Source organism: Astatotilapia calliptera, chromosome 12, assembly GCF_964374335.1.
Source record: "Astatotilapia calliptera chromosome 12, fAstCal68.1, whole genome shotgun sequence".
Taxonomy (NCBI): Eukaryota; Metazoa; Chordata; class Actinopteri; order Cichliformes; family Cichlidae; genus Astatotilapia; species Astatotilapia calliptera.
The window spans coordinates 21,535,094-21,555,110 of NC_137433.1; the positions used below are offsets into that span (position 1 = coordinate 21,535,094).

Consider the following 20,017-nt stretch of genomic DNA (forward strand, 5'->3'; position numbering starts at 1 on the left):
CTGCGCTTCCCAATATGAAAGGTCTGTCGCTGGGCCTGACAGGGCAGAAGCTGTGTTTGTGAGAGTCAAAGCGGACAGGCAGCAATATCATCCAGTCTTCCTTTTGAATTTGCCACACTCTGTAAGGTCAAAAGCAGAAGCTCACATCTAACATCACTGGATTTATTGGGATTTGTGCATGAGACCGACAGGCAAAAAGATGGAAACGATAAAAAGTGAGAGCGCTCATTTTCTGCGCCAGTTATCTCAAAAAGTACATAGATAGATATGGTTAGGTGGTGTTTAATTTTAGATTCTGAGAAGTAGCCATGCATTTTTGTTCTCTGCCCCATCCTCTATTAGAATCTTGGCCGACAGTAAAAGCTGCTTGTTCACAGAAAGGCTGTTTTAAGGTTGTCTTGCAGCAGAAAATGCTGCAGTCCCTTATCGTGTACTGTAGGACTTTAATCTGCTCCCTCCCCTCACTCAGTGTCTGTTTCTGATGAATACATTAAATCCAGGGAACGGGGAACCAGCAGGAGGCTCCGGAGCCTGAAACAAGAACCTGTGTGTGGAGTGCGTGTGTGTGTGTGTGTGTGTGTGTGTGTGTGTGTGTGTGTGTGTGTGTGTGTGTGTGTGTGTGAGAGAGAGAGAGAGAGAGAGAGAAAGAGATGGAGAGAGGGAGAGGCAGGTTTATAGTTGACATTCAGGCAAGCAAAGGACAGACGCGGCAAGATAACAGACAGATGTTGAAGCACTGGATTAGAAAGGAGCAATAAACACACACGGGGATGTCCAGACTGACTATATGTGCCACATTATTATATTAAAAATGCCTCGCTACACACAGTCAATGTAATCCACTTGCGCTCCAGCAGAAATACACACGCATATCAATATGTGAATACTATCTAATTGGTCATATCGTGAAATTAACAGCAACTCTTTTCATTTCATTAGGCCGAGGTATGTGAATATGCCAGCACTGAAAGCAAGCAGATCTATTGTATATACACGACTGATTCATAGACTAATTGAGTTGCATGCTTTTGTTGGTAGAGGCAACGGTTCAGGGTTTAATTGCACTGATGTGAAAATGTGATACTGTGTTTAATTTTTGTAATACATGGTTTTTTGACGCTGTAATGAGCAACTGAGTGGAGTGAATGTGGTCGTTTTTCACCGGCATGTGAGAGCACAAGCTCACGATACTCTACCAAGGTGTATTGTTGAACCCTTCAGTCGGGCCAAATGTCTGTGTTAGATTTTTTGTTTGTTTGTTTGTTTTTCTAGTTGGAAAAAAAAGAGAAATATGTAGCAGAGATAAACTAGAAAGCAACTGCGTGTAGCATGAGTTCTCATCATTTCGTTTGTGTGCATTTTCAAATAAAAAGGGCTACTGTTTTTTATCACATACATCACTTGTGTTGTGTTATTTTTACAGTGTCAGTACTGTAAGTAATTTTGTTTGGCTTTTGGTTGCTTTTTGTTTTGTTTGTTCTTTCTGACACATGATTATTAAAAGCATTTGAGAACAACAACCTTGCTCTGGTCCCTTTTTTTTCTCCTTTTTTTTTTTTTCCTTTTGTGTCCCGTTTGGAACTTTAGCCATCAGAATTGTTGTCTTGAGGCCAAGAAAGATGCCAAGCGGATTTATTTTACCAAGTGGATCATCATGGCCTTGCCATATTGGTCCATTTGATTGACCTTTATTATAATTATGAATTTATTTTATTTTCAGTTGCTACAAACGGGACAGACATGACTGGGGGATAGGACAGGGAGAAAGAATGAAAGAAAGAGAGGGAGAGAAAGAAAACCAAAGGGGAGAAGAGACGGTGAGAAGGGGGAGAAGAAAGAAAGAAAAACAAACAAAAAAAACAAAACACCTGGGTCACCTGTATGGAGAAAAAAAACAGAAGAGAAAGCAAACAACAAAGAGCAACATAATAAAAAAAACAGCACCATCACAATAAACTAGCTAGCAGTAGATATCAGTAGATACTAAATAATAAACGATATTGTGCAGCACGCAAGATAGACAGCGTACAATGTGCTTTGAGGCAGCAGCCAAGAAAGCTGTAGTCCGCGTCTGTGAATACCCGTGTGTACACCTGTGTGCATACCTGTGTGGATCAGCATGCTTGCATTCCAAAGGTTTCTCCATGTAACGATCTGCTAGAGAGTGTGGGGGGCCACAGCCCCGTCCTCCAAGGTATGAAGCAGGTATGGAGGAGATCAAAACTCCAGACATCCAGAGGCCCCCAGAACACAAGAGACCAAGGAAGACCAACAGAGGGGCAGCCGCGCCACTGTCCCAGTAAGAGCTGAGGAGAGTCCCAGATGAGGGCTCACTCAGCAGCCGCGGAGCAGAAGCCAGGGGGAGTTGCAGTGACGCGCCCGTGAGCTCCGCCGGCAGCCAGCCGTGCCTGAGTGACCGAGCCCCAGGCCGAGAGGCCGGGGGCACCCCACCTCCGAAGTGGCCCGAGCGAGCCCCAGGCTCCAGGCCCCGATAAGCGGCCGCCAAGGAGTGAGCCGGTGTGTACCCGGACGCCCACCCCCAGACACAAAGAACCACCAACGCACCGACACCTGAGGGAGTCCGCCACTGGCAGGGGAAGTGGCGGGTGGAGATAGGCCTCCAAACCTTGGAGGGCCTGAGATGTCCCCAGAGAGGTGGCGTCTGATACCCAACCTGACATATAGACACAGACAGGCACACACAGACACAAACATCCATTCCCACCCTCATGCTCTCATGTGCACTTACTCCACACTCAACCAACATGGAGACAGACATAAAGAGACGCTGTACACACGATCACACTCCCCAAGCGTACTCTACGAACCGGGTCTAGGTACCCTTGCCCCTGGAGGGGGGAACTGCACCCAGACCCAGGTGGTGTTACCCTTTTCCCTGCGGTGGGGAGAGGCAGACCGCCCCGACTCCGCAGCAGCAGGGAGGCCCCACACTCCAGACCGCAGCTGGACGGCCAACTCCTCCTAGCCCCCCCGCTCCAGCAGGCCGCAGAGAACGGGGGTGAGAGAAGACTCCAAACCTCCCTCCACCCGCTCATTGTAGTGTTGATGCATGTGTGTTCTAAGGTGCAATTAAAACCCAGGAGGGCATGGAGCTACCTGCCAAGGAGCAGCAGGTAAGCGCATAGTCCCCCTTTTTTTTCTCCTTGTGTTTTTCATGGCTTCACCACATTAGGATCAATTCTACAACATTGCCATCTTGTGGTAAAGCGATGTTATCAGGAACCACATCAGAAGCATCAAACACACTTCCAGTTACTGGATTTTTGCTCGAACATGTGTCTGACGCCCCCCCCCCCACACACACACACACACTAGTTTTAACCAACTCAGTTCATTTAAGGTGGCATTGTGATGATATATCCAGTCTAGATGGACTGAAAATTCACTGAATAAATGTTTCTGTACTGTAAAAGGAGGCCTGCTGTACTGAAAGACATGCGTTTTCCAAGAGGGACCTGACTAAATACAACACATAACAATATGACAAGTAAAGAAAGACATACACCTGACATTCAGTACACACAGTTGAACACAAACATGCAAATCATATAACAGATAAATAACAGATCATTACAAAAGCAGTCACACTGACCAAAAGAGCTATTCTCTCGCTCCTTTAAAGTGGACATTGTCATCTCCTTCTGTAGGATATTATTCCAGGAAACAGAGGCCACAGCTTTACAAGCCTTTCCCCTTTATTCCATTCGGACTCTGGGGACAAACATTTGTATAACATTGTGAAAGCGTAGACTTATGCTCGTTGTACTGGTGATGGTGGGTGGAAAAAATGATTATTTGGTTCTATCTGTGGCCCTGTTTATTGTGCATATATATCACGATCCCATTTAGGTGACAGCATAATACAAACTAAAAGAATAAAATGACACAGGTTACCCTGGGCAGTCCGGGGATTTAAGATTAAGTAATAACACAGCAAACCCCCAAAGAGCAGGCAGTAGCTCTGGGGCAGGCTTTCTTAGTCATGTGGTTTATTTGTTACTTCAAATGCAGATTGCCCTACACTCAATGTGTTTTTTCACAAGTAAAAGGGTGCCAAAAGTGTCTCACCCTGATGTGCACCGGTACCACTGATTTATTAGGACCTGGATTATAAGCAAAGGCACAGGCTGGATTAATAACACTGATGATTAACTTGGTTTGTCTGCCCTACTCAATCTGACAGCATCAGATCAGAATTCAGGAGCCAAAACCGCATGTCAAATGTTTAGGAATGTTTAGATAACAACGTCACGTGGTGCGGGGCTGAATTATAGACTTGAATTGATAGAGCGGACACTCCCCCTCAGTGCAACCCCCTCAATGAGTGGCCGGGGTAGCGGCCGCCCTCTCCCTAAAATTGGTGCCACAAACTGTTTATCGCTGTCGTAATGTAAGTAATTTAGTTTGATGGCAGCCTTGTCAGGTTACGCTGAGACCATGTAAGGGCTCTCCCTTCTATCCAGCCCAGCTCTGTGCTCTGAATCCTCTGCAGTCTGCATCAGCAAAGTGTCTTGGCATCACTTCTCGTTCTTCCTCCGGTGTCCATTCCGGCGTCATGTGAAGGGGTTTACGGTGGTTTCTCTCGTCCTACACCGGACCCTCTTCCGTCGATCTCATTTGTCAGTGACAAGGTCCTCGCCCTGGTGGACCATCTGGGGCTAGTGTCCCTGTCTCCGCTGCTCCCGGTTTATCCAGCACTCTGTGGCGTGCGGCGGAGCCGAGGATGAGCGAGCAAGGGAAGGGCTCGGCATCCGCCTCTGTCGCGGCCCCGGCACCTGGGTCGGATACTTACAAAGGCTGGCTTTTTAAATGGACCAATTATCTGAAAGGCTACCAGCGGCGGTGGTTTGTCCTCAGCAATGGCCTGCTGTCATATTACAGGTAAATATCGCACGCATGGCGTGTATGTTTCCTCCTCCCTCCCCCTGGAAAATGTAAACGCCACTTGTGCTCACATTTCTGTGTCGGCGCGTCACTACAGCTGGCTGCCTCAGCTGTTTAGCAGCAGGCTAGAGCTAGCTACCGGAGCTGTGACGGAGGAGAAAGTCAGGATTTTCTTTAAAAGACAGCTGGGCGCGGAGAGACAGTGACACAGACGGGGACATATAGGGCAGCTAGTCCTTTAAATAAGTGGGAAATCATGTCACGGCAGGCGCAGACGTTAGCCAGCACACCAAGCTAGCACGATAGCCTCCTGTCATCAGCTGTCAGGCGGCTGCAGATCCAGCTGTCCGCCCGGGGAGACCGACACGACAGGGTGCCCGGCCGCTTTTAACACACATTTAATAACCCTTCGCCCTGAATACTTCTTTTTATGTGACTTTCACCGTCTCAAATACCTTCGCCACATGACCGCCACGTTACTTTTCAGAGTGCATTCATTCATTGCATCACGGTCACGTTACTGAGCCCAGCCACTTAGTATGATCGCCGTAATGGGATACTGTGCGAGAGAAGGTCGCTATCGTTTATCCGTCTGTCCTCGCTCCTATCGCACAGCCAGGTAGCTGCGAGCTAGTGTTAGCTGTAGTAGCACCTGTGGATCAGGTGCTTTCTCCGCGGGAGTCATGTTTCCGCAGGTGCAGGTGTTCAAGCTCATACATGAGCTCTCTGAATGGATCGTAAAGCACGCCAGCTCCTAGGCTTATTTCAGTTAGTAACGTGGATTTATACTATAGCACTTCAATTTAAAGCCAGTCAGAATCAACAAATCTCCTTGGCAACAGCAATGAGAATTACAGACTTGCTTCAATTAAGTTTATGTTATTTTATATAAAGCCAAATCAAAAGAACAGTCGCCTCAAATCACTTTATATCATAAGCTAAAGACCCTACAATAATAGAGAAACGCCCCAATCATATGACCTTTTATGAGCAAACACTTGGTGACAGCGAGAAGGAAAAACCTCCTTTTGGCAGGAAGGAACATCAGGCAGAACCAGACTCTGGAACAAAGCTGTACCTGCTTTGTGTGACATAATCTTCACAGCTTTCCCCCTAAACCTCTTTGATATACTGACAAAGATGGTGGGACAGAGGCAGAAAGCCAGATCTTGAGCTGCTGTTTGGTCATGCAAAATTAGTTGATTTTCACTTTCACTGCTTGGCTGTTGCATGTTTAACCTGTTTGTTTGCTACTGCTGCTGCTTTTGTCAACACTGAAACACCCTGCATTATTTGATGTACACAGACGGTTTCAGCAGTTTGTACGTCATACTGAGGCCTGTCATGTTACCGAAGCATTTATATCAGTGGGATCTTTTGGTCATAGTGTTTTCCAGCAACAGATGTTCGCCCTGTCTCTGACCCAGTTTCCCTAATTAAAGAGTGAAGGTGCACCTAATGGCATTAACCTTCCTCTGCTCACCATGCTGCGAGTCAAAGCCTTGACTGTGAAGTTTAAATGCTTTCACAGTTTAGATGGCTCTAGCATGATGTGTTAATGCACTCTGTAATTGCTTGCAGCCATAAAATAATGCAAATCATAAGTTGATCCCTCTGGGTTAATGTCTTTTTCAAATGTCATCTTTAATTGGGAGGTTAGAGTGCTTGTTTAAAGGGTCCCCTGCGAACCGTCTGTGTACATCAAATAACGCGGCGAATGCTCATCAGTACGATTTTGCCTCCCCGGGCTGTGAAGCAAACTTCTGACTCACGATGTTTTCCTGCAGCTCCAAAACTAAAAATGGAGATTGAATAGGGAGCTTTCTCTACTCTGTGTGCTGGCAGAAACACAATCAAATCTCTTTTCAGACCATTTCATGCCACACTTTCTGAAACAGACTCTTTGTCTTTTCGTGCCAGCGGGGTTATTTGACAGAGGTGTGGTAGATGCGGCCCCACACCTGCCCGTGCTTGTGGTGAAAGGAAAGATGCCTGTTGCCTCTACCCTCTATTAATAGTCCATTATGTTGTAAGGTGACTGCTGTCCCCGGAGTAAAGGTAGCCCGTCGACATCTGAGCACAGAGGCAGCGAAGCGAACGAGCTGTCCCCTCCACTGCTGTCTTCCTGGCAGACCACACTGTGCGTGTCTGACTTCAGGCTTTGTGTTGCGCCTTCTCTGGCTGACTGTCTGCGCTTCTTTTGTGAGTGAAGTAAAGGGGAAACAGTCAGTCAAATGTGACAACGTGTTAGGTTAAAGTGTTTTCTGACTGTTTTTTGTCTTTAGGTTGAAGCATCAGAAGAAAGACGATGTCACTTTGCATCAGCGTGTTATCTGATTTAATGGAAATACAATTCACAACACATTAAACCGTGTCACACACTTTAAAGCAAAGACAACTTTCATCAAACCTCATGTAGCCTGTCCTGCATTTAATCATTTTTGCTTTGTTTAATAATTCGCAGGGTCCACCCGCCCCCTTTAAAAAGGGTACTTTGTATTTGTGATAAATCAGTACTGACAGACGTGGCAATTAAGACTAGTCAATGCCCCCAAAGGTTTCCTTTCATTCAGGCCTGCTGTTGATAAAGCAGGGGGTTGGTTCTTTGAGCTGGTGCTGCGACACAACTGCTGGGTTATAAGAAACGGTTCGTGGGCTGACTGACGCACTCAGTACTTGCTCCTGGTAAATTACAATGAGTTTTATAGAGATTCAACAGGGCGGTAGTTATTGATTGGTTAAGGCTGTGACACTGCGGCTCTGTCTGGCTTTTATTTCAGCCTCAGAAATATCAGGAGATATTTCCCTTCTTTTCTCAATGAACTTCTTTAAAAAAAAAAGATGCATAATTGACTATTCCTCACAGTTTTAATACTCTCACCTCTTATAGTATATCCAGCTTGGTGTGTTAGGGAAGATTACAGGGTATTAAAGCTTTGAGTGCTATTGGAGCTGCTGTATCAGTAAATCCAGCCTTGCTCTTCATACTAGACCAGGCCTTCCATGTTTCCTTCTCAGCTGCGGGAGAGTAACTAGATAGTATCAATTTAAATGCTCGGTGGGGGGGCGGCACCTCTTGCGTCCCTTTGGAAAGTCAGGTTTTGGCGTTACAGCTCACACCTCTCAGCTCCTGGGAGGCGGGGAGGGAGCGGGGAAACTGGCCAACCTTCGGCCCAGCTGGAGGGTAAAGCCTGGCCTGAATCCTGTTTACTATTCCGACACATCAGCAGAGTGGCTGGAACAAGAGATGTTGCTGCGCTGATCTAATCTTGTTAATGGGCTCGTTTTCTGGTATTTGCACCAGGCTAAAGAGTGTACATCTCTTAGTGTGTGTGTTTGTTTGTGTGTTTATGTCAAGCTGAGGGCAGCACAGTGATGTTGAAGAGATCAGGGGGTCTGGCCACATTTTCATTATCTCATTGTTTTGGTTTTTCAGCAGGTCATGTCACACCATCCGTGCTGCAGTGTCATTGCTTTTGGTTTCCTTATCTTTCTTTTCTTTCATTAGCATGACATAGTCGCCGGCTTCTTCCCTGTCTTGTGATGGGCCCGCAGCCAGAATAACAAACTTGTGTACTGTGCGTTCTCATGCTCAGGGTACTCCCTTGCCTTCTTCTGTGTGCCTCTTCATGCTTACGGCCGTCTGTTCTGTGTTCTTCACTGGTTGTTGTTTTGTCATTACATGCTCCAGATCGGTGGATTTGTGTTTTATGAGGATTTGTGCGCAGGGGACCGACAGGTAAAGCACTGCATTTCTCTCCTGGCTGAGCGCAACATGCAGGACCCCTCGCTTACCCGCAGCAGCAGCCCACATTCACCTTCCCCCTATCCCCTCTGCTAGTGCCTTAATGCCTCCGTGGTTCTTTTCGCTCTTTCCCAGCTTCTTTTTTAGTTTCCTTGACTGTATGATTTCATGGCCTTTGCATGGCCTCACCTCCCCATAGGGCAGAAGCGATCAGTGTGGCTTCTCATCTTACTCATCAGCAGCACATTCCCTTTGTTGACCCACTTAAATCCGGCACTCTGCAGCTGAGCTCGGCTGAAATCTGGGCTGTTCAGGATTGCCGGCTGCCCCTCCGCGCTGCTTCGCATGGCCACAGTGCGGTGTTGTCTGCGCAACTGATGTGCACCGAGTGCCAGAGGAAGGGTACACTGAACCGCTTGTTCTGGACTGGCATTATAACAAGACTTGACTTCAGCCTGGAGAAGCTGTATAGGGGAAGCCACTGCCTGGCAGAACTTTTAAATACACTTCAAACTCTCACTCAACAAGGCGGCAACCACCTTGTTAGTGTCAGCTGAGGCCGGAACTGTTGGGGAGCTTAGTGCTGCTGAGAGGCAGCTGCTTGTGGCAGGGAGAGCTCACTGAGGATGGATGAAAGGATGTTAGGACCCACAGACAAATTCACATGATTGCACGGGTGCGTCAAAGGGGCCGTTTCCAAGGGTATGAGCAGACAGACATGTGACATAGAGGGCTGAGCATCTCTTTGTTTCATTTGACACAACCTCTGCACTTCACAAGAGCGAGTGGAGCATATGATTTTGCTGATTAGTTGCTGCTCCCCGGTTGAGGCTGTTAATCGGCAAAATCAGCAGTCTGTGGTCGGGCTGAAAACCTGCTTCAAAAGGCCACGAGGGTCTACCCATGCCCTGCAGTTCAGTTCACTTAACTGTGACAAAATGTCAGGCAGACAGTTTTCAAATGCAGAATGTTAAGTGCATAGTTTTTGTAGAGTTTTTTTCTTTTCAGTTATTAAAAAAAACTAGTTGTATTTAAACGAACCTCATTGAAATGGATTTTCCTTTTAATTCAGTTCAATTTGATTTCATTTATATAGCACCAAATCACAACAACAGTCATCTGAAGACACTTTATATTGTAAGGTAAAGACCCCAGAGAAAACACCAACAATCAGATGACCCCCCTATTAGCAAACACTTGGCAACAGTGGGAAGGAAAAACTCCCTTTAACAGGAAGAAACCTCTGGCAGAACCAGACTCAGGGAGGGGCAGACATCTGCTGTGGTCAGCTGGGGGTATTTTCTGTATTTGCCTGTTACATATTTTCATTCAGCCACACTAAATGAAAGTATCAAAACATGTAAAGGATGTATGTTTTTCAGCATAAAACTACTGAAATAACTAATGTTTGCATAGACTTCTATTAAGTACAGTTTTTTTTTTTTTTTGTTTTTTTTTTTGTTTTGTTTTGTTTTTGCTTTACTTATATGCAGAGCAATTGCGTTGATGTGCCCCTCCCACCCGCAAAGGCCCATTTTGAGCTAGAAACAGCCCTGGAGTACACTTTTGTCAAAGATTTACACAATACATATAGTCATCAACTCATACAACCCACTGTTCCCTTTACCCTTTGTTCTAATCTCTCGTCCTGCTGCTTTGGTTCTGTCTCCCTACTATCGCTCTGTCATTTTTACCTCCTCTCACACTCTGTTCTCTCTTTGTTCACACTGTTCTTCATTGTTTGCCTGTGTTCGCTCAGACAAAGGCCTTGTTATGCGCAACAGTTGGACTTACAGGCTACTCAGATACCCACAATTCAACACACTCGCAGCAGGGGCAGTCAGGTCACGCTGAGTGAATCAGGAGCTCCATTTGTATGCAGGTGTAATTTCATGTATAAGGTTGTGTTTATTGAGTGAAATAATGTGAACAGTCCTGAAAACTGACTGACACGATCACCGTGGATACCTCCCTGCTTGTTCTTAGTGGCCACATGCCTCTTCCACTCTCCTACTTGCACCCCTGCTGTAATGGATATGAACATGAATTTACAGTGTTAGGATTGAATGATGTGATTGTAAGACAGGGGAAAAATAAAACAAAACAAGTTTTCAGCTTTTTCTACTTGGCGTTTTGTTTGCAGGACACAGGCAGAGATGGCCCACACGTGCCGAGGAACTATAAACCTTGCAACTGCACACATCGACACAGAGGACGCCTGCAATATTGTGCTGAGCAGCGGCGGCCGCACTTACCATCTGAAGGCCAGCACAGAAGTGGAGCGGCAGAGATGGGTCACGGCACTGGAGTTGGCCAAAGCTAAAGCAATCCGGATGATGAACGATCAGTCTGGTAAGGACAGATGTAGTAACCGGCTGCCTAAATAGAAAAATAGCTCTGCAACACATAAATTGTGGGCAAGATGGCTGTGAGCTGGTGGTGCAAGGTGTTACTGGTCAGAATCTGATAAATAACAAGCTGGACTGAGTCAGTTTGAGCAAAAAGAACAGTGTGCCTTTGTCTTGTTTATCTCAGGTGATTTCACTACTGGTTAAGCAGAGTTCTGCACAGTTTTTAGGCCAGTCTAGAAATTTGGATATATCTGTTTTTGTTCCTGGTCCCCGGTGTCCAGTGCTATTTGATATTCATCACAGCTGTCCTGCTTCTTTAATGTCATTCACATTCCGTTATGAGCCAGGAGAGGGCAGCGCTGTCTGCTCACTCAACAAACTGGAGTATGCTAATAAGACTGTGAGAACCAAGCTTCCATTCAACCTCCTGTCAGCAGAACACTCTCCTTTCCAAGGGGACTTATTCTTGTGTGCTTGTATTAAAGGTTTCTGGTCAAAGGCTGTGGGAAAAGTCGAGGAGAGCCGTTTTTCTTCACGTTTCACCCTGGCATCGTCCCAGAGCCTCTCTGCCTGGATGTTTTGTTTTGCAGACAGGGCCTAGAGAGACTGAGACAGGCTATATATTGCTCTGGCCTCCATTTGAAAGTCAGATCACTAAATATAGACTTGGGCAGGAGGGGGATGTGAGAGCTTTTCAGCTCATCACTTCCAGTAAGCAGGACAGGAATGCTTGTATATTTGTATTTTGAAAAGGTTAGGCTATTGAACAGCTTGGCTGTGTGTGTTTGCGTGTGCGTGTATTTTTGGTGACCAGTTCCATTATGCTGATGTCCAGCTAAAGCTTTTGTGCCACTGCAGTTTGATGTCCTTTATTTTCTTCACAGAACATGACCTTCTTTGTGTATTTAACCAGTTTTGCTCAGCTTGGTTTCCCTGGTGTCTCATTGGTAGTTCATAATCCAGAGCGGGTGACATAGACACAAAGCAGTTTCCATTTAATGGGGATTTTTGAAAAAATACTATGCAGGAAAGGTTTGTAAGACACAATGTGATTTTTATTTTTTTATATATGAAGTTGAGACAAGCTTCGATAGGTGTGACACATTTACAATTGCAGTGTAAAGGCTGTTTTAAAGAGATATTTGTAAAACACTAGCAACGTTTTTATTTATAGAGGAATATGAAAGGTATTATAAAAACATCCATGTAACCCTGAAGCATTTTACTACATATTTTACTCTAATGTAATTATACAAATAGTAGATTTTCTCATTTAAAATGGAGGCAATCAAAATGACAGTAATGGCACATGGACTGGTTCTCACAAGATCAAGATCCTGAACCCCAAACTGCCCCCATGCATCCATCAGTGTGTGAGCGATGAAGCACTCACTGTATGATTATGTGCATAAATGCCATGAGTGGCTTACAGTGTTGTAAAATGTTTTGAGTAGTCTAAGACTAAGAAAGTGCCATATATTGCCAGTCCATTTATATACACACGCACAAAATCAAAGAGGCACACACTGCGACTTTTTAATCCATAGTGTGTCCCAAACTCCTAAAATGCTGCATCCTACAGCTCCCATAGTGCAACACAGCATTCTTTTTGTGCCTCTTCAGCAAAGTCCTTTTAAATTCAAGCAGCCAAACAGCTCTGGTCATTTATTTGGCCAGTTATTTTTGAATGAACTTTAATTTCAACGCACATTAGGATACAAAAACTGCATATAGTCCACTTAAAAAGTTTGCTGACTTTGCCCCAAAGAAGTTTTTAAAGACGTTTGTTTCCTACTGTAGAAATGTTTTAACCACCACTTTAACAACACGTCTTGTTTTCACAGGCAGGCTTTAAAAGTCTCAGGTCCAAGCTGACATCACCACAAAGATCCCGTTAGCGGTTATACTTTAAGTCAAGGCCCATAGAAGGTGTTTAAATAGGCTGTGTAATAATTCAGAATGTATGCTCGTTTTAAAACAGGAAGTCACAGGAAAAAAAAGCACCTGTGTGCGCTGCAGTAGTCACTCAGGGTATGCTGTTGCTTTCATAGCACATGATAGAGAGTGAAACTGTCAGTCTGAGACTTTGTTAAATGGTTCATATACAATCGTAGAGCCTGAAATCAATATTTGCTGCATAAATGCTGTTATTACCTGCCAAACATTAGACTTTGTAACTCGATGATGCAGTGAGTTTGTTTCAATTTAAATATCTGTCAACTTCTGCTGAGTGTATTCATATCGTCTTAACTTGCTGCATGTCAGTCAGGAAAAAGTGTCAACATTATATTTGTGGTGAGTTTTGTTTCCAGCGTAATGCAGAGCATATTGTTCTTTATCCATGAGCAAACATGGATCAGTGACCAGGCGCCTGCATTTACTAACTCGCTCTTCCCTCTCTGTCTCCTCGGGGGAGCCACGAGCACAACATGACTTGCGTGTCAATACAGAGCAGAACTGACAAAGTGAAATCCTTGACGTTGCCTACTGTTACTTTGCTTAGACATGCAGTGCAGTGTAATTTTTAGGCCCTTATTCTTTAGGTCTTCTGTATAATTTACTGGATTTCAAGTCTCTCGCTGTCAGCCGGCAATAAGATTGATCTTGTGTAGACCTGACCTGATCTTTCAGTCAGTTGCCTTAATGAATGCTGGTGTCACTTCTGCTGCTTTTCCATTTGGCTGACTTTTCTCGTGTGCGTATTGTCTTAATTTAGGCTGAGATTGGCTTTCTAACTGAGACTACTTGCTGAAATCTAAGGCATATGAGCTCAGCAGGTGGCAGTGTTTCCCTCACTTCACTGTGACCTCTCTCCTGGGTTGCTCTGCCTTGTCTTCACGGCTTGTGAAAGTGGGATCACAGCCTGACACTGCCGAGCCTGTAAATTTAGCACAAGCTATTATTTTTTTTCTTGATAAATTTTAGTGGATAGTAAAATGGTTTACTGGAAGTTTAAAAAGAAGAAGAGGAATTCACTCTTGTAGTAGTCATCTACTCGGGTGTTTCTCTGAGTGAACTCAGACAGATGCAGATCAGGTTGGCATCGGTATCAGACACCAATCCATCAGGCGTGCAAGAAGATGTGAGTCTGGAGTTTTCAAAAAGCAGTGCATTGATCTGCACTGGGTGTCTAATCTATAAGCAGTACAACTTACTGACTCTGGTGACACATAAACTGGAAGTGGATCAGTTATTTTTCTTTCTGTCCCCTGTTGCATTATCTTTAGTTGCAAAGAGAGAGCTCTGTCCAAGGTCCTGAAGCCTTCAGCATATTTTCAAAGGTGAAGAGAGCACTGATCAAGTATTGCCTTTTAAACATGCTTCTCTCAGTTATTTATTTTCATCAAGATCACCTCTCCCTGCTCCCCACCTCTTGGTGTGAACTGACTACATTGTTTTTTTTAAAAAAAATTTTAACCCTCTTATATTCTCACCATCCCTCGCGCTGTCTGATTTTCCCGCCCCACCCCCTCTCCCTCTCTCTCCCTCTCTCCGTCTTTCCCGGCTCTCTCACTGAGCCGGTTGTGCTGCTTTGCATCCAGGGTTTAGGTCGGAATGGAATAACCATCATCATCTTTCTTCAACTCTCCCCTCTCCACCTGCTCTCTGTTGCTTAAATAATTGTGATTGTCCTGCCAAGTAGTGGGTGATGATACAAGCAGCATAAGGTCTCCCTCCTGTAAGTAAATGGCTTTTCTTCCATTTGTGTTGTCCTCAGGAATCTGTGTGTGTGCACACTCAGACTTGGATATCTGGTTAGGATGATTTAGATCTTGCTGTGTATTTATCATGTGTCAGCTATTGTATTTGTGTTTTTGTTTGTTTTTTGATCATTTGAAGTGATAACTCATCAGTGTGGAACTAGTGGTGGTTTAAGTGTTATTTCTGTGCTTAGTAGGTGACATTGAAGGTGTTTAAGCAGAATGGGGAAATGATTAATATATAATATATAGAAATTGAATAGAAAGCTGTGCATCATTTGACGTTTAGGGTAAATGAACCTTTTAGGGCAGGGAAGGAGACTGATTAGAGGACAGTCATAATGTGTGCAACATCAGCCTACATGGCAGTAAATCTGGACTAGTAATGTGTCTTTGCATCAATAACTTGATGATTTTGTCTAGTATATGATTTTTATTATTATTTTTTTATTGGGAAAAAGTGTTTTTCTTTTTTTTCTTTTTTTTTTCTTTTTTTCTTTTAGCTCTTATGTTAAACATTCACATTTGCTGTTATCACCATAGAGCCAAAAACTACACCTTGACATATTTGGTGAACAAAACACAAAAACAACAAAACAATTTCCCAATTATGCTGCAGCTGCTTCATCTGCAATGAGCTCTAGCCATGAAATGCTACTTTCTGAGCCTGTGAAGGATGTTATGAAATGACAGATGGTGTGCCTATTATCTTCATCAATTAAGTTCTCCTGTGGCTGTGCACTGAATTGCTTCCCCTTGTTTGCCTTGGATGTAGACGGGTGTGCTGGCTGAGGTTGATTTGCAAGATCAGCTCAGTCCCCAAAGACAAGGGAGATGGAGACGGAGAGATCAGAGCTACTTTCAGGCGTGTGACATAACAAACACAACTGAAGCCAGGCTTCACAGCGAGCCTAAAAGCTGTGGTTGTCCAAACAGTCAACCAGGCAGAAATGATACGAGTCTGATAGTCTTTTTCTTTTCTCCTCTGTGTTTTCTGCCATATTTAACTTCCTGTTTCCTTTTCTGTCTGTAATCATTTGTAAAGGTAACAGTATGAAATCAAATCTTTTACTGCCTCACGGTGGATTTAACCTTTCTGCACTCTGGCTTCCTTTCCAGCATGGCCATGCTGACACATTGATTTTGGAGTTAGACGCCACCTGTCTTTTCTCCCACTGATGTGACATTCTCTTTAAGCCCCCACTTTGTGATGTTTTTGTTTGTTTTTTTTCACTGTAAACAACCTAAACTGAACGAATCCATTGTCATGCGTTGACTTAAAAATGCATGGCATTGTCTCTTTTTCCTTCCCGTCTTCCTCTGCCACTGTATTTTGAAACAGTTTGTGGTAAACAGTCTCCTTTTTAGGATAATCATGCTGAACGAACTCTGAATCACCCTGCCTGTAGGTGACTGCTGTCTGGAAAGAACAGAGATGGCAATTTACTCTTCTCTTAGTCAGCAGTAAAGATAACTTTTACTGGGCAAACACGTTGCTTTGGGTCCTGATGCTAAATCAGCACGCTTGGTGTTTGAAATTGCTGCTGTTAAACTGAAGCAACCTAAGTCTTGTAAGTGTTAATTTGACACATCTGCATACCTTGGTTGTAACAAGTGGTTACTTGAGTTAATGTTGCCTTCCAAGCATTTTTGCCCAGAGAACTTCCGCTCACTGGTTTCTATTTTTTTCTTATCATTCTCTGTCATGTGGGAAAGTCGCAGGAAATCAGCACTTTATGAAATCCTTAGACCAACCTATCTGGCACCAATAACCACGGCACATTCACAGTGACTTAATTGACCTTTCTTCCCAAATTTGACTCTTCAGTGCCATGACACATTATTTTTACTATTAAACTGAAGCTGATATATCCAAAACTAATACCTAATCATTCCAGTTGCTAGAGTACGATTATGCGCTGTCAACCATCAGTTTAATCTAACCCAGTAATAAAAACCTTGTTCTTTGTGGCCACTTACAGATTACAGCTGAGCAGGGGTGACATAAAGCAGAACGGTAAATAAATTTTTTTAAGTCTTTGATTTCTTTATTTATTGATTTGGAGTTTCATTTTCAAGCTTCAATCCTAAACCTACATGATTATCGTTTTTATGAATGTGAAGGTAAGCGATCTGAATGGAAAGACATCTCTGCATTCGACATGAACTCCCATTACAGCAAGCGCTATAATGAGTTATGTATTGCAGCAACATGTTGTAGCACCACAGGACACCATGACAACAACATAGACCTTCAGCAATTTGCAGTCATGAAACAAAAAGAGGAATTTTAGCACAAGTGTATTATTCATTGCACACACGCTGACTCAGTGTTTTGACAGCTTGCGACCTCTGATTTCTCTTCTTTCATTTTTTCTGTTCTACTGGGAAATAAAGGTATCTGTTTAAAGAGATGTCAGGTCATTCAATGTGATAATAAGTCACTCAAGCTCTGAAATCAACCATTCAAAGAATCTTTTGATTGCTGAAATGTTGCCGGTTTAGAAAGAGTCCTGACCTTAAGCTGATTAAAGTGTACACACAAGACAACCCACGGATAACGCTGAACTGAAACTTGGCTTCTAATGAGCTGTGGTTTCAAAAACCTGACCTGTCAGTAGCCCTGGTCAATAGCCGTTTGACTGAGCGCTATGCTTATTAAGATGGTTCATTATTTATTCTCTGTGTCTGTGCTGGAGGAAGATCCTGGGCAGGAGTATAAAAAATATTTACATATAGATTAAATCAAACACTTAAGTCTAAAATAAGATCCTAAAACTCCAGAGTATTTCAGACTTTACACACAGAGACTATCGCGTGTGTGTGTGATAGACACACTGAGATAATTACGTAGCCTCTGACAGAAGGTTAGTCCTCTTTGGATAAGATTATCTCTTCAAAATTTTGAATGCATTTCAAGACACGTGTCAAGATATTCTTGAAATAAACCGTGCCTAAAAGTTTAAAGGCACACCATAGATGTACTTGCAGTGTCAACACTAGCATCTGCCATGCAGAGATCATACCTGGAGTTTATTGTCAGTGGGGCTGGATGATTCATTGCCCCAGCGTACCGAGAATCTGCTTTAATTTCACTCTTCTGCGTGGGCCATTCATAGCGTCTGTTTGCAACCGTTAAATCGTTAAAGTGACGTTTGGCCGTCTTACTATAAGGCAGTGCAGGCTGAGACAGGAAGCAATTAGTCTTAACTCTTACATTTGTGGTTAATTAAAGATCTTCCACCTCCTTCGGATGAGTGCGTTATCATCGCTACAGGAGCCTCGGTGCATTAAGAGGTCTTCTTTTGGCTTATATTTCACTAAAGTCAAATTTTGTATTTCCGGTTCTTAAATGTAAGTGGTCTTGTTTCCCCAGCGATGGCGAGGAGGTACAGTGTATCGCACAATGTGGTCCTTTATGTGGCTCAATAACATTTATGTGGCTTCTAGTGCTTCAAATAATCTCATATTCAGCATGAGACTTTTAAAATGCCATCTTACATTTTTCCCACGTTGAAACGACTCTCGCTCTTGAAATGTTTTACTGGTTTTAATGAGCTCTGCGCGTCCAGGCCGTGGAGGCTGTGTGTGTTTGGGTTACTGCTTCCTAATGCAGCAATTAGACTAATGAGACTGTTACTTATGCTCTTTAAACACCATCGTTCGCTTTAGTTTGTCTCTCAGATGCCTTGCCCTTCATCTGTGTGTCCTCCAGGAGAAAATAAACTTTCTCAAAAGAAGATCATTTGATATTTGCACTGAATTTCTGAATGTAAAAAATCTGTTAATAATTGTAATATTTAGCAGCTATTAGTTCGATTCAGGTGCCTATATTAAAATATGTATTTATTATCGTGGATAAATTGGATCTTAGATTGATTTACATCAAGGGTGATGTCAGAAAGCTTAATACTAAGGAAAAAATGCGTTTATGAAGCTGATGCATATCACTCCAAGCCAGCAGAGGGTTGTGCTCTTTTTGCATGGCTAAACTGAACTGCAGTGAAGTAAAGAAATGATGAAGGTTAAGTGTGAAATTAATTGTAGTTTCATGCTTCATTCCCCCCTGAACATGCCCCAAGACACTTAGATGACATTTTTTATTTACAGTCCAACAGTCTTTCCTCGTCAGCACTTCTCTCACCTCACTTACAGCCTCTCTCCTGTTCACTGTTTGTGCTGTTACCAGATATTTCTGCAGAACATCTACAACAAAGGTTTTACAGTAGGGACTAGTAGTGGTTTTAATCAAAGGAATAACTTAGGCCCTGAAATGGACCTATGCTATTCTATAGAAACAATGCACATTTTTCCAATACTAGCCTGGAAAAGTAAACTCTTTGTGAGTCATTAATAACAGTTTGGGCTGTAAAAGATTTTGAACTTGTGGACTGGAGTTTCAGCTGATCGTAAAATTGCATAAAATATGATATAAATACTTTATTTGGGAGTGGTTTTATGCAAATAATCTTTGAAACAATTACACTATAATTAATGAATGTATCCTGTATGTATCAAAATGATAAATTTGGACCCAAGTGCATGGCTTTAATGGGATTATTGATGCAACATCTGAAGTTTCACTGAGGGCTCGCCACAACACAGGGCTCTGAATATTTGATTGGGACAGCTTTTTTTTTTTTTTTGTGTTTCCTGACCCAACCCTCTCAGAGTTTTATTGGGATCATTTGCCTGTTAGATAAATATGTTAACCACTACAGTCTGGAGCCGTTGTTAATAGAATGGCTTGATAATTAAACTGGAATTAAATTAAAAAGACAAGCAGTACTGAGAACAAGTAGGCATGCAAAAAGAGCACTGGGTACGTGTATGTCACTGGTAAAGAGGCTCTTAATCCTGAGTTTTCCTTATTGAATCTTTACCTGTATAGTTTGGTGTTAAAAATGTCTGTTGTTTTGGAAGTCAGATGGTGTTGGGGTGTAATTTCCCTTTTGTTCTAAATGACTATTAATATTGCTAAATTATATTATAAAGATATCTGAATAAAGAAACGTTTGAAATCTGTTTGCGGCTCACTGGACAATAGAATCAATCTAGGATCAACAATGTCATGATGTAATTATGGTAAAAGTAAATTGATGAATGCAGAAGCAGGATGTCGAAACTGCTTCATGTAGGTGACTTTGATGTACAGCACACTGTGACGCTCACACTGGCAGTAATATTGCAACCTTCACTTTATTTTGAAAAGTCATGGACTGAGGACAGTTATAGTAGCCGAAATCATCCTACAGCATGAATTCCTCTGTGTTGTATAGTGACACTGATAGGAGGTTAGATTTTAGAGTGACTTC

General features: G+C 43.3%; 1 protein-coding gene across 1 annotated transcript in view; it reads left to right on the forward strand.

The window, feature by feature from the left end:
* The first annotated feature begins 4,422 nt into the window (after positions 1 to 4,422).
* Positions 4,423 to 20,017, forward strand: part of osbp2b (oxysterol binding protein 2b) — a 48,180-nt gene continuing 32,585 nt past the window's right edge. Inside the window, exons 1-2 of the mRNA XM_026188562.2 lie at positions 4,423 to 4,902; positions 10,794 to 11,002. Coding sequence (XP_026044347.1) covers positions 4,745 to 4,902; positions 10,794 to 11,002 — 367 coding nt within the window. The 5' untranslated portion in view covers positions 4,423 to 4,744. The remainder of the gene's footprint in view (positions 4,903 to 10,793; positions 11,003 to 20,017) is intronic.